The 15,162-nt window shown below is 36.9% G+C and overlaps 1 protein-coding gene across 1 annotated transcript in view; it reads left to right on the top strand.

Moving 5' to 3' along the window:
- Nucleotides 1-306: 306 nt before the first annotated feature.
- CBLB (Cbl proto-oncogene B, E3 ubiquitin protein ligase) overlaps nt 307-15,162 on the top strand; it is a gene marked incomplete at its 5' end in the record, with an annotated part of 44,380 nt that continues 29,524 nt past the window's right edge. The window contains 4 exons of the mRNA XM_009873908.1: nt 307-444; nt 1,987-2,074; nt 4,311-4,442; nt 8,316-8,519. Coding sequence (XP_009872210.1) covers nt 307-444; nt 1,987-2,074; nt 4,311-4,442; nt 8,316-8,519 — 562 coding nt within the window. The remainder of the gene's footprint in view (nt 445-1,986; nt 2,075-4,310; nt 4,443-8,315; nt 8,520-15,162) is intronic.

Genomic DNA, 15,162 nt, shown 5'->3' with positions numbered 1-15,162 from the left:
TACACTGCTCTCCAGCAGGTCAGTCCCCATGTCTAAATGTGTATAATAGGACTATTCCTGTAAGGTGTCTTTCACATTGAGAACTAAAAAGCAAGCAAATGAAAAGTTTTGGTTGTTACTGTTCCCTTATTGCTGCCTGTGAGGAACTGACAGCATAAAAGATGCAGGTTTATTTAAGGTTATACAAGGAACATGTAGCAGAATTGGGAATCAGTGTCTTAACCAGAGGCCATCCTTACTCCCTTCACTTCTTTTGCTTGAATGCTGATTAACACTGCCTTTTTATTCATCCTTTTTTTCATCAAGCTACATTTTCAGACTGAGTTGCACTCGCTTGGGACAGTGGGCCATTGGCTATGTGACTGGCGATGGGAACATATTGCAGACCATACCTCACAATAAGCCTCTGTTTCAAGCATTGATTGATGGCAGCCGGGAAGGATTGTAAGTACAAATTCCTAGAGTCACCATAGGTGTGAAATCCTGATTTCCTTGTTCTTCTGCTGCTTGTGTGAGTAGTTGTTGGAAGTCTTTGAAACAGAGAATCTAGATATGGTGTTTAACATTCCTTTGGAGTTTAAAGACGATCTCTTTTATTTATTTGAAAAATGCTCGTTTCCAGGTAGTTCTGTTAAGCAAAGTTAACCAAAGCCATATCTCGTTGCAGATAAATTCCAGGAGAAAATAAAATCAGGCAGCTGTCACATTGATTCCTTCCCCATCCCCCCAAGAGTCCCAAATGCACTTAAGCTTATTGAACAGTTACTACTGCCAGTTACTCATGTGTCTTAACTCTGGACAATGATTTGAAAGCTGTGTAATTGCTTTTTTATATATTCGGCAGCCAGAACATTTTCCAGGTTCTAATAGTTTACTGAAAAGATTGATAATTATAAGAGAATCTAGGTTTATAGGAGGAAGTAGTACATTTTTACTAGGTTGTCTGAAGTTACAGGCAAATTTTGGGATCAGAATCTTTTCACTGGGATACGTGTTTTGATTTATCCATGTGATCATAATTGAAAAGAGAAGCAAACCCCAATAGGAAAATTTATCAATTCTCAAAAAAAGATTGAGAAATCCTTTACAATTTTGTAATCTTTCTCAGTCCCGCGCAGTCCAGGGGTTTTGATTTTTCCGTGTATAGGGATTCATACCTGTCATAAGACACACTTGTAAGGGTTGTGTTTCTACTTGACAAAATCTGAGCAAACGAAAATTAAAGTTGAGAATATTTGATACAGAGTGAAGTTTTTGTACCCTGTGTAAGGTAGCATTCTCACAGCAGGACTGAACAAAACTTTCAAGAAACTGTTTCCAAGTTAGAGGTAACATAAATCTGAACATAGCAAATTTAGGGTCTCTATAACATCTTTTAACCTCTTACTAATTTCCCAGAGGATTGAAATGCTCCCGATCCTTTTCGCTTAACATCAAGACTGCATTTGGGATTCAAAGTGTAGATTCTTGCCATAATATACACAGAGATTGATATATATCATAATATACACAGATATCTGCATATATTGGATTATGACATATATGTATCATAATACGCAGAGATGTGTGTTACCTTCTATTTTGCTCCATTACTTGAAATAATCTATAGAGTAACTGAGAGTGATGCTCACAATGGAGGAGAGAGATCACTAGGAACATGTGCAGGTATAAGCTCACTATGAAATCAAGATCTAAAATAATATTCTTTTGAGCTACTCATAGAAAGTTATCTGCTGATCAAAGCTCAGATGCATTCTGGTGGTAGCTATGCATGTGATGTGCTTTTATAAGACTTGAGCATGTGTCGAAATGCATTTGTAGCAATCCAGTTGCACCCAAAAGATAAGAACGATGGCTGAGGAAAGATGATGCATTTTAGTTCATATCTGCTGTATCTTATTCTGCCCCTATGAAATTTCATAAGTATTATTAAGCTATTAAAGCTGAAGAAATGTGCATATTTATAACAATCTTCTTGTGATGCAGCTATCTGTTCCCAGATGGACGAAGTTATAATCCTGATTTGACAGGATTATGTGAACCCACACCACATGATCACATAAAAGTCACACAGGTATGTTACAGAGTTTACTGGTTCATTTTTTAGTCTTCACTTTCCTTAGTATCTCATCTAGCAGTGATAATAAGCTTTTATTAAAAAGTGAGAAATAAATTTGTAAGGGTGAAAATATGTTACTGATAGAAGAGCTTAGATGAACAAGATAATAATCCTTTAAACTCCAGAGCTGATGGTGATGCAGACAACATGTCTTGGAAAGTTTTGTTTATTCTAAGCCTCTTCCAAGTGAGAAATATATTAAGGGTTATTAAGGATATGTCTGATATTTATGTCACGAGTTTATGTAGCTTGGTGTTTCCTTGCTATAACAGCAGATGGGAATACAAAATAGAATCAAGATCAAGTGATAGTTTTGAAGCCTGAATAGGAATGGTACAGTTTGTTGACAGATCCGGGAGGAAAAGTGTAGTTCACTTATCACAAAGATGCCGGTTCCAGGATCTCTCTTCTTCGTCTGTTGTGCAAATAGAAACAGAGATTGGGAAAAGCAAAAGAAATAGTTAAGTGCCTACAGGCAGTCACTTTGCAGAGAAAATTAGAATGGATGTTTTTGTAGTCATGTTAAGTGATGATGTGATAATGTGCGGATGTTTGATGCTCGGGTAATAGGAAATAGCCACCACAAGACAAATGCTTGATTAAAAATGGTGCTGAAGTTAACGCTGGAAGGTTGAGGTATACTGTGTAGAACATTTTTCATTATAAAAATGTCTGGAAGACCTGAGAATATGTTCAAGGAAAGAAAGACATCAGACTAGGAAAGAAAAACAGTATTTCAGATGGTCTTCTGTTTCTTTGGAGCAGGCTGGATGGTCTGCTGAATCTTCTGTAATTCTGAGTGCTCTGTGTACATTCCATGTCCAGAAATATTTTAGAAAAGAAATATTCGTTGCCATTTATGGTATTATTAAGAATACCATTATGAAAATGTAAGAGACTTCCTAAAAACAATCACCTGGATAAAGTCTTGAGTACTTCCTCTTCTCTGATTTCACTCTTTTTCCCTCCAATTTTAAAATAGTAAGGAAAGACTAACGCAGAGATATCAGATATTTCTGTTGCACAGAGCGTTTTTCTAGCCTTCTGTCCTTACTTTTCCTCAAGGAAAGGAAAAGCAGCCTAATTCTCAGCAATTATCTTGTTCTTCAGAAGCCAGTTGTGTTGTATTTTGAATTCACTGTATGAAACCAGTTGCTTCTGAACTTGTAGTTTATGAGAATACCATTAGTTAATTCTCATGGTAATTCAACAGGGTCTGAACTATGTGAATCCTGCCTTAAATATTGCAGTAGTTTAAAGCTGACACTAGAGCTGCTTAAACTACAAAAAAGTAATATAAGAGTGACTCCAAGACAGATAGCTGCAGATGGATTTTTTGGGAGAGCTCCACCATAAGCGTCTTTAGTACATACTGGCTACAGCTGCAGATATGAGCTGTCTCTTTTATTTTCTGTTTTTCTTAGCCTCATCTGCCCTCTCTTTATTCACCAATAGCTGCTTATTTTCCTGTGACCTGGATTCTGCTTAATTGCTCAAAATTGTTTTTTTTACAAGACTGAAAAAGCTTTATTTCTATACAAATGCATTTGATTGCCAGTTCCCCAACAATAACTAATTCTAGAAAATTATTCAGGACTCAAGTTTTATCTATTGTTTATTCCTCCTGAAGATGTTCTTATGTCTTCTTGTCAGCCTTATAAGGGTACAAAGTACTGCAGGATCTGTGCATGACTGTTGCCGTGTTATCCTGGGGCATATTCTTGTCATACTTTCTTCACAAAGGTTGTTTGCTTCATTTAATCATACTACCGTACTATATCCTTGCTGTAGGTAGAAAGCCCTTTTGCTTGACAGTTTTCAGTGCAATAACTTTTATTAGTCTTAAACTGATATCTAGAAAAAGATGTATGCCTTGCAGAGTAGCTACTTGTGAGAAGTCTGTAAACATAATAGGCACAGTTGTTTTAAACTTTTTTTTTTTTTTGGTAGGATATCATATCATAGAATATATTGTATATCGTAGGTTTGAAGAAGCAAAAAAGTAAGGTATTTCAGTAACCTTAGCATGACTTTTAAATAGATGGCAGCAATACTTTTCTTGACTATAATAAATAAAGTGGACTGGAAAACAGGGGACTCAGAGAAATGGTTGTCATTACTGGTGCTTAAGTATATTCTTTATGAAAAAATCACAATAAAGAAGTAATCACTTGACTTTCTTTTGTTACAGGAGCAGTATGAATTATACTGTGAAATGGGTTCCACTTTTCAGCTGTGTAAAATCTGTGCAGAGAATGACAAGGATGTGAAGATAGAGCCTTGTGGACACCTCATGTGCACTTCTTGTCTTACAGCGTGGCAGGTACTGTCATAGTTCAGTTAGTGGAGAAGATGGATTTCTCTCTTAGATTCCTGTTTACAGTGTGTGTATATGTTTACATTCCCAGGTGCTCAGTAAGAGGGTTCAAGGACATACATACTTAAAATTATAGATCTTTTCGAGTACCAAAATCTGTGCAAAATAAAATTCCAGGAGTTTAGTCATTAAAATCCAGACTTGTTTGCTTGCCAAGGCTATTTGCTGACTGCTGCTAAGTGGAAACTATTTCCTGAGCACAGTATCTACTCAGACAGTGAAAACTGAGCATTTGATGCCACTTCAGCCACGCAGGTCACTTCATGATGTATTCAAAAGGTATGAAAAGAGCAGGTAGCAGCTGGGAATGGGTAAGTGACAAGACAGCATTTCACTAGGAGACAGGATGTCTTTAGTGAGAGTGGTTCGATCAGTAGTACAAGTTATGAAATGGGCTATGGTAAAACAAGGTTAGGATTCTTGTATTTCATGCGAATAATATGCAAAGCACTAGACCACCTAGCTTTAGATGGTTGTGAATAAGAGATTGAATGGAGGGGAAACTGTGATCTCTCAGTTATTTACAGAATATACCAAGAAACACGGAGACTTCGTGGTGACAGGTCGTTGTGTTTTGTCCAGCTTGTTCATGCACATACCAGTCCATGAGAAAAGGGAGTTACGGGTACCTTTAGTTCAGCACAGTTAACAAACATTTGACTTAAAAATTAAAATCAAAAGCAAAAGTCATTCATTACTCTTTATAACTTCAGATTTTCCCCTAGTAGGTGATTCTCAAGCTAAATCAATTCTGTCTTCTTTTCCCTGCCCCTTTCTTCTTTTATATCTGTATTTTTTGGGTAGGACTCTATCCCACAGTTAGGTGCCAGTCTTTGGGACACAAATGTAGTGAGAAGAGTAGAAAGAGTCCATGTCTCTAGTTGATTTTTGGCCTTGTTTTAAATGAGTTCACCTCAGTTAATGAGTTTTTGTTCTCGTGTTTGAGTTTTTGTTCTCGTGTTTGAGGTATGACTTAAATTGCTTTTCAAATTTCTAATTAAGAAATCATCATTGGCAAGCCAACAACACCATTGTATCAGAAGTATCGTTTGAGCTTTTCTTCCATTAGCAATAAAGCTTGCTGAACAAAGAGTATTCTCAGTTTCTGATTTTATGTTCTGTCTGAAATCTGAGTCTGATGCTCCAAACACAAATCTTCCAAATTGCCCACAGATCAGAAATTCTGAGAAAATTCCATTTTAGACATATGCAGATAAATATACTTATTTCACTACTGAGCAGCTGCTGAACTGGAACAATATTTCTCATTTCAGGAGTACCCTTTTACCGGTTTCATTCTGAATGACAAACATATAGGTCTGATTATGTTAATCTTTGACTGAAAAAAACTCTGAGGTCTCCAGTGTTTTCAGGGGTTATTTTTGTTTGTTTTGCGCCTTTTTCTTAGCTGGAAGGACTAAGCAAAAGGACTGAAATCTTCGTCCTTTTTTGTTTTTTTTTGCTGAGTGTCTCATAGCATGGTAGCACCATGTTCAAGTGTTGTGCACGCAATGTGTTCTGATTCTGGAGACTTGAGAAGCTAAGGTGCTCGATACTTTGGCCAGTGGCTAGGGAATTCAGGAAGAGGACAACAAAGCATTTTAGGCTCAGAGAACCAACATGTTCAAAACCATCAAGCTCCATCAGAACATTGCAGCCAGCTGTAATTGGCCAGGTACATTTCAGACTTCATTACAAATTTAACTTTTGCATAATTAGTGAAGCAATGAAGAAACATTACACTGTAGCACCATCAGGTGTTATGAGCTTCTGGTGGGCTGGTGTTTAATTGGCAGAATAATAGCTCATTAGACATACCTCAAGAGGTCCAATACAGGTGTTTTCGCTAAGCAGAAGAAAATTCATTAAGCAACATCAGATCTGCATAGAATACTAAGGATGATTCAGAGTTGTTCACCTTTATGGAGATCAGTCTTTCAAATAAGACTTGGTTTAACAGTTATGTTTTTGTGTTAGGCCTCAGAAATAAAATGTCATATTCTTCCTCAGAAATGCAATGTCATATTCTTCCACAGAAACCTATTCTTGTCTGAAAAATACATGTTTGGGCTTGACCCTAAAAGTGTATGGGCATATATGCTGCATTGTAAGATTCACCGTAGCTGCTATCTCAGTGTTCTAAATAACGTTTCTGTGGGCAGGGACAGACGTGTATTCATATCAACATCTTGGATCCGAGTTTTAATTTCTCAGTTATGCTGTCGCACACGAGTCGCTGCTTCTCTGATTGTTAGTACTTTTGAAAAGAAAAGGAGGAGCCTGCTAGCAGAGAACTGTTTGACAACAGTTGACACAAGAAAGCCTTGAAAATGAAAAGCTCTTGGCCTCTTCTGTAAGACTGATTTAGAAAACGAAACTGTAAAAAATTGTAGAGCTTGGGGGGGGCTTCTGTTGACAGTGGTCACTTCAGTAAGTCCATATAGTTTGGAGGCGCTCTTTGAGGTAGTATGTGATGTCGAGTAGTCCTTCATAATTAGAATGCAAGGCCGCTGAGAGTAGATTACATATATCTTTCTGTACAAAATGAGTATCCAGTACTAACCATGCAAATAGAGGTGATTGTTGTCAGGAGACATTATTTGTAGTTATCTGGCCTTGGGATGCAGTTCTTCTACAAACTGTGACTGTACTAAACTGTCAGTTTACTAAGACTGGCAAGATAAAAGTAATGCTAGAAAAAAAAATAAAGCTGTCCTTTTATCTGAGAAATCAAAACACTGTATTTGTTTGATGATATTTCAGAATAGGTAAGTTGTTTAGAATAAATTTTGGTGTTTCTGTCCTTTTAGCTGTCTGTATACCTCACTGCAAATATGACACAGTGTCATTTCTGAAGTCAGCTTGAATTATCTTGATCTCTCAAAGCTTCAGGGCTCTTTTGAGCATAGGGTTGGTTTTTGTTTTGGTTTGCTGTTTCTAAAAAAATAAATCTACATCTGCCTCTTAATGGAAAAATTTCTTTATTAGTGCTTGAAAGACTTCTCTCTGATATTTTTGTCCTTTAGTCTGAAATCTACTTCAAAGGCTTTTTGATTACTTCTGGCAAGGAAAAATATTTCTGAAATGAGTAAAAGGGATGAAAATACAGTTCCTTGAAAATAGTTTAATATGTTATACGACTTAGAAATTAAAATTCAAGTAATTCTTGTTTCTGATAACATGTAAAAATAGTTTGTTTTTTCACAATCTATCGAAAATGTATTAACGACCTGGTCTGTTACTTAAACACGTCAAAAAATGTTTGTACTTTATCTATCCTGAATGTGTATCGCTGGATGATGGTGATGTTGCAGCAGTGATGGACTATATATATATTCTGCAGAGAATATAAGCTGCCTGCGATAAAGATCATCTGCATTTTCAAACTTAAAATGAAAAATAAATAACTTAATATAGAAGATATGTAATAAAATTCATTACCTCTGTCTATACATCTCACCTTCTTTCTTCTGAAGAAATAGGAAAATTGTGATCCTAAAAGGCAAGGTGTTACTTATTGACATGTAGTACTGAAACAGTTGCAATTTTGGTGCTTTGTAGAGATGATGGTTGCGTTTTGATTAGTTATTTTTAAGTAAAGCTTAATCTCTGGAAGAGAGGCAGCTTAAAAGTGCAGTCATTTTACTGTTTGGTATAGTTAATTATCTATCAATCTGTTTCATGTTCTTCATGAACTTCCTCAGAATTCTTAGAAACTTGTTAAGGACACTTTTCTGTAGAAAGATAGAAGACCTACTTTTAAAATTACTTCTAGTTTTTAGTTTTTAAGAAATTATATACTTTTTTGCCTTGCTGTAGGAATCTGATGGACAAGGCTGTCCTTTCTGCCGCTGTGAAATCAAAGGAACTGAACCAATCATCGTGGATCCATTTGATCCAAGGGATGAAAACTCCAGGTGCTGCAGTATTATTGATGGCTTTAGTATGCCCATGTTGGACTTGGATGACGATGATGATAGAGAAGAATCTTTAATGATGAATCGTTTGGCTTCAGTCCGAAAGGTAAAGGCAAATTTACAAATGCTGTGCAACAGATAAAGTGGTAGGTGTGTGAATGAAGCTGCCCGTAACTTTAAGCAACGAGAGGTTGCACTTCATGCTCTAGGTTTCAGCAACTCACTGAGCAGTTCTCGGGTTAAAAAACAAAATGCATCGATCTTGCAAAAATAATACTGAAGTTGAATAGGAAAAAAAAAAAATCCAGATTCTTAGCTGCTATGAACTGCGTTAACTCTGTTTATAATGGAGGAAGCATGAGTTTACGCCAGCCAATACTCTCATCTGAAATACACTGTATGGACAATTCCCTGAAATTTTATTTGTAAGGAGCAAAAAAATTCATATATACAGCATATATTATTAGTTTTCTGCATGTGTGTGTATACATGTGCACAGAATATTTTGGGTTTAAATGTGTGTTTATAAATAGGTTGTAAATATTACTGCTTTGTAAATGTGACTTGAAATCCGACTCGTATTGCACACAAGTAGTTTTTAATCATGTCTCATGTAAGTTGTCTGTGACTTTTTTTCTCTATTTTTAGTGTTGGGTACCTTTAGTGGGAAAAGTTTATCTGAGATTATTCATAGCTACTGTGTTTTGGAATATTGTTTGTCCTGCAAGTGCTCTGTATTAAATTCTGGGATCTTTTTTTGGCTACAGGAGATTTTATCACTGATAAATAAGCAATATCGTTAGCAAAGGTATATTTCATGTTGGTAGTTTTAACTGCTATATTTTAGCCTGGAATAGATACTGTCATAGGCCATGCAATGCTAAATTTTACAACGTGTTTTCTATGTCTTACCTTTTACTAAGGTCATCTAGACTGAATAGTTGCCTTGGAATTAATTCTGTAATGTCTTACCCTTGCATTTCCTTATCGTTATGTTTGGCTTGGGGAAAAAAAAAAAAGTGTTTCACCCTCATGTTGGAGAGTATCTGCTAGTTAATATACATACTTTGATACCCTTCCTAACCTTTTAAGCCATGTGAGTGATTCTTGTGTATGTATTACAACATGGCCTGCTCCTGGGAATAGTTTATCCTTCCTGCCCAGACTTAAATTGCAGTCTGCAGCCCAACCTCTTGAGAGATAGCCTTGAATTGATGGGCTTTTATAACACTATCACTTCCATGATAAGCTAAAAATGCATTATGCTTTTATCAAAAGAAGGAATGTTAAGCTTTACTTATAAGAAGTTTTACTTTCAGTACCCACCAAGTGCTTGAGTGCTTTGGTTCTTGCTGGTTTTATGTCACTAATTTTGTTGTTCAGTGAAAGAAACCTACTAATTATCTTTGAAGTTTAGGAACAGCCATTTTCCACAGTTTGCTAGCCTCTTGAAGTCCTTACTTGAAAATGCTGAATCATCGAGTCATTTGGTGATTTTCAGCTGTTTTCTTCTCTAAGACTGTTGCCAGTGGCTGTATGGTGATGCTCTTAACCACACTGCCTGCGTAGAATATGATGCTATTGATACACACTCTTCGTTAGTAATGCCTTTACCACCTTGTCTGTTTCTTTAAATGTTTATTATTTTGGATGCTAAACAGTTTTCTTCAGAACCTGCTGGAAGAATTTTTTTTTTTTCCTCTGTGATATTGTGTAGCATTTTACTAGTTTTGAATTTTTATTCTGTTTCTTGTTAGTGCTGTTAATATGAACAAGTTTCTGCATGGTGGCTGTGTTGTCATTTGATTTATTGAAGCAATAAAAGTTAGATGACAGTAATTCAGTTCCTGCAGACAGCATGTTGATGCCGTTGTTACTTTGTAATCCCAATGAGCAAACTTTTTAATTCTTATTTTACTGCGAGGGTTGTCATATGCTTTCTCAACATAAAGATATTAATCCTTGAAAATCAAATGGGCTGATATTTGTCTCACATCACATGGCTAGACCACGTGGTGCTCTTGAGAAAATCTTCTTGTGGCATGTCTGGCCACAGCAGAAAGTTCCAGGAGCAAGGGAGTCGTGATGAAAGTGTCTGTAGGGCTTCACTATATGTTGCCGAAATATTCAAATCAATCCTTATTGTTCTGAAAGCCTTGTGGGAGGGGCACTGTTAAAATGTTTCTAAGCTTTTCCTACCAGTTTTCACTGTCTTTGGGACTTTTACTTGTAAATGTATTCATAATGCGAAAAATAGTTGCAGTAAGCTCATTTTAGAAGCATACACACTCAGATTCATCACTGATTAAGGGACCTGGGTGAGTTTTTTAGTGAGCTCTTCTTGATAAAACGAAAAGCTGAAAAACATTTATTGGAATTGTCATTTAAGCATAAAGAAGATACAGTGTGTTTTTTTATCGCTTGCTGTACCTGTGTGAATTATAAGTTGGGTATCAGAAAGATACCAATTCTGCAGTTTATCATACTCATAAACTGTACGAGATATTTGAATTAAGTCTCTGAGGGACTTCAGATTTGAAATTGCTTTAAGGAAAAGAATAATCACAAAGCTCGTTCTTTAATGGAATGAGTAAGTGGTAACACTTTAAGAAAAATGAATCATTCTTGCTAGGTGTTGCATGTGAGTCAGGAGCAGATCAGCTGCTACAGAGGCTTTAGAGAAATCCACTGCAATTAGTCTGTTTATCTGCCTCATCAAGCAGCTTATTTTTTTTTAATTTCCAGATTGTCTTCAGATACTACTTTATGAAAGAAAGATGAAAAGTGGTGCCAAAACCTCTGTTAATTGTCTCATCGCTGAGAAATTTCCAGCCCCACAGTATCGGATTAGCTAATGTAGTTGTTGCCTGAAGTGTTCCTTTTCTTAGCTCTGTACCGTTTGTGCTAGCCAAGCACAACACTATGAAATGCACATTAAAAAAAGAAGTACAGATTACAGGCTCAGGTAAATATTAAAAACATCTTTTTTTTTGTTTTTAAAGAGGTCATTTGAGTCTCTAGTAGACTATGTTCATTATTCCATAATGTGTACTATTCCTTTGTCCCAATGAATTAAGAGTTATCCGTCACTTTACCTTGCACAAGATGTCACTTTACCTTGTATGAGTTCTTTTAAAACGAAAGAAAGAAAATACAGAGTTCTTGTTAGGAGCAAATAATTTTGAATTCCTAAGTGCTAAGGTAGTTGATCCAAATAGTATTATACGAAAACATAGAAGAAGGCCTGGGCAGTATAGGGATAATGTGCTTTTCATAGTTTAAAGTGAATTGATTAATAATCCTAAAAATGCTTGCTTCTAAAAACTCTCAGTTGCCTCGTGTGGGGAGTTACCGTCTTCTCTGGAATTAATTTCCTATCTCTTTCAATGCACCGAAAGCTGAGTTTGATTCACACTCCTGCTTTAAAATAGTTATAGGACATTGTGAAACCTGAAAGACACTCTTTGTCGTGATTAGGGTACTTCCAGCAAGTCATGACAAAAGAGCTTGGTTCTCAAGAGATGGGAGAAGACTGTGGTTTTGACTCTTCCCCCTCATTTCCATATTATTAAATTGACTTTTTTCTGGTAATGAAAAAGTCATGTGTTTTGTTGTAATTAGTGTTTTAATTTTGTCATATAAAATAGAGAAATATGTAAAAAAAAACCCCAAAACTTTACATGTATATCCAGGTACTCCTTTCAACTCTATGCTCTCAACTGATACACAGGTGTACACCAGGTACACCTGGTTTGTGGGAACTTATTAAAATCATGCCACAAAACAAGTGAGTACTTAGTATTTGAAAGAGGCATAAGTGCTGGGAGGCAGCGTGCCTCCTTTAGTTAAAATGTATTTTACCAGTTCCCTTGGGCAGTGTGGTGCTGACCTCACAGCCTTAACTCCCTCTTCCTCCTTCATGTGCGTTTTCTTGGTTCAGCGAAGGAAAGATGGAATAAAGGACAGACTTGTCTATGTAAAAAAAGTTTACAGCTGTCAGTATTAACTGATAAAACTTTATATCCTCTTACAAATTTTAAAGTCCAGATTATACAAGTCTGTCTAGGTTGCAGTTTACCCTGATGAGAAGTAACGAATATGTGAGTTACTCTTAACCTGATTATAAAGAAAGAAACCTAAGGGAACTGCTTGGAGATGAAAAGGCAACTTCTAGTGTAGGTCTGCTTGGACCTTTTTAGACGTCTCATTATACAGTTTATAAATTACTGAGTTGGCTCCAGCAGGACATTAACAGTCAGAATAATATTCCTCAGTGAGTCACTTGTCAGGATTTGTGTCAAGTATGCTTTTCACATTTGTCTATCTGTCAGAAAGGCATTTGAAGATAAGATTCTTGATTCAGTAGCTTGTTAATATTTCTATCACAAAAAAACTTCACTAGAAATTGTAATCGATGTCAGAAGCAAACTTATTCTTGAATTCAACACCACTAGGGGCAAACTGATCCCGGTATATCCAGTAATAAGTACATCTGAGTAAATAACACAAGTGTGTCCTGCTCTGCAGCACAGTCGCAAAGTCAGCCACAGCTGCTTTTCCCTTGGCAGCGGTCACGCCAGCCAGATGAAGTCCATGTTTTTACAATGGGGTCTGTGTTCTTTTCCTTAATTACATCTTTATTTGCACAGGTCTGTGTATGTTGCGGCACAGCCCCTTCGTATGCTGAAGGTCTGTCTTCTGTCACTGCCAGTTCATTTGTATTAGTTAGTGCCTTAATTGCTTGTTTGTTTTATCTTTTTTGTCACTGTGCTGCTCTCATTGATCCTTTATTTCCAGTGAATAGAAAATATACAGAAGTCTCTCTAGTAGGTGACAATCTGAAGATTTTTGAATCTCTTCATCCTTTAGGTAGTCTACCCAAGAGAGTAGATGTTATACATGCTAATGGCCTGGAATCGACATGCAATGCAACTGCTTTGTTGGCCTAGCTGTCGACAGACATCAAGTGATGCAGTTAGGTTGAATGAGGGTGGGCAGGAAAGATATATTGGGGTTTTTTGTAATGGGAATATGATGCAAATCTGATAATTGAATGTTGAAGAAAACCTATTTGTTGCTGTGAAATATTTTGTTTTGTTTTATTTTTGGTATCAGTAGATATAATCAAGGAATCATTATTTTTAGTTTCAGCAAAGCATTTTCTCTTATTTTAGCACCAAGCAGTCATATGGATTAAAATTCCTTGTAGGGGGAGAGAAACTGCTTCTGCTTTTTTTTTTTCTGTCCTTCCCCTTGTGCCTTGTAAGTTATTCTTTAACCTGTTAGTCATCATCTTTTTTTAAATCTCTTTGAGGCCACAGCCTATTGTGATAAGGTTGTGTCTGTATGCAATAGTAGTTCGGGGCACTGAAAGATTATTTTGCTGTCTTGAAACAAGACATTGATGTAAGTTTAAATTGAAGTTCTTTCATACACTTTCTGCTTTGAAAAATTTCCATTTCATTTTGGCAGTTGTGATTTTACCATCCCTGGAATATGGTGGGTAGAGATAGCTAAATACCAAATATATATGGAACCAGACGTTTATCACATAAATTAAGTCTCTTGCTTCAGTGGGGTTAAAACCATGTCAGGTTTCAAGAATCTTGAATTTTTAAATTAATTTTCCTATTTTTCTAATTTTTGTTACTGTCTGCTGCATTTTAGGTGTGTCTTACAGCCACTTGTTTCTGTAAATCTGAAACTTAGCATTAGTCCCTACTGGGTTTTGAATGTGATTATTTCCATGATTTCTGTCTCTGCTGGTGCTGGACTGTTGTTGTGGCAGGAGAAAAGAAGTCCACTGTGGATGGGACCAGTGGGCTCACTGAGGGCATGACTATCGATTTGCCAGGTGATTCTTCAGAGCAAAACTGTGTAAGAGAAATTCACCATATAAAGGCAGTGATGGATATTCTTCAAATGCTGTCATTATGATGTTCACTTGGCTGTGGGTTCGTACAACTGCATGCAGTGTGACGTCCAAGACTGTCAGATTGCTCTCTGAGGAAGTTGCATTAGTTATTATGATGATACAACAATTGGAATATCTTGAACTCCAAGCAAATGTTTCCTGTCCAGTACTCTGAATCACAGAATTACTGAGGCTGGAAAAGACCTCTGAGATCGTCAAGTCCAGCCTGTGACCCAACACCACCACATCAGCCAGACCAGGGCACTAAATGCCACATCCAGCCTCTCCTGAAACACCTCCAGGGACGGTGACTCCAGCTTTTCCCTGGGCAGTGAATCCCAGTGCCTGAACACCCTCTCTGTGAGGAAGGGCTTCCTGAGATCCAACCTAAACCTCCCCTGATGCAGTTTCAGGCCATGCCCCCTCGTCCTGTCACTGATTGCCCGGGAGAAGAGCCCGACCCCCACCTGACTACACCCTCCCTTCAGGCACTTGTAGAGAGTGAGAAGGTCCCCCCTGAGTCTCCCCTTCTCCAGACAGAACAACCTCAGCTCCCTCAGCCTCTTCGCAAAGCCTCTGCTTTCAATATTTCCTATTTTTCTTTTTTTTTTTTTTTGTTTCCAACTGCCATTACATATAGGATTGTTTTCTAGCTCTTCTGGAACAACTCTCTGCTGTCTGAGACACAGTATGTTGTGCAACACCATAAAATGTAGTGACTTACTACAACACTTTATTTTAAATAATTTCATCTTATTAGAGGGGTCATCTGATTATTTGGTTCCGTTTCAAAGAATTTGGGAAATAAATTCATTTTCTGTCTGCTGAAGCCAAA

Source organism: Apaloderma vittatum, unplaced genomic scaffold (genome assembly GCF_000703405.1).
Source record: "Apaloderma vittatum isolate BGI_N311 unplaced genomic scaffold, ASM70340v1 scaffold12917, whole genome shotgun sequence".
NCBI lineage: Eukaryota > Metazoa > Chordata > Aves > Trogoniformes > Trogonidae > Apaloderma > Apaloderma vittatum.
The sequence above is the reverse complement of the archived record's forward strand: the minus strand, read 5'-3'. Positions and strand labels throughout refer to the sequence as shown.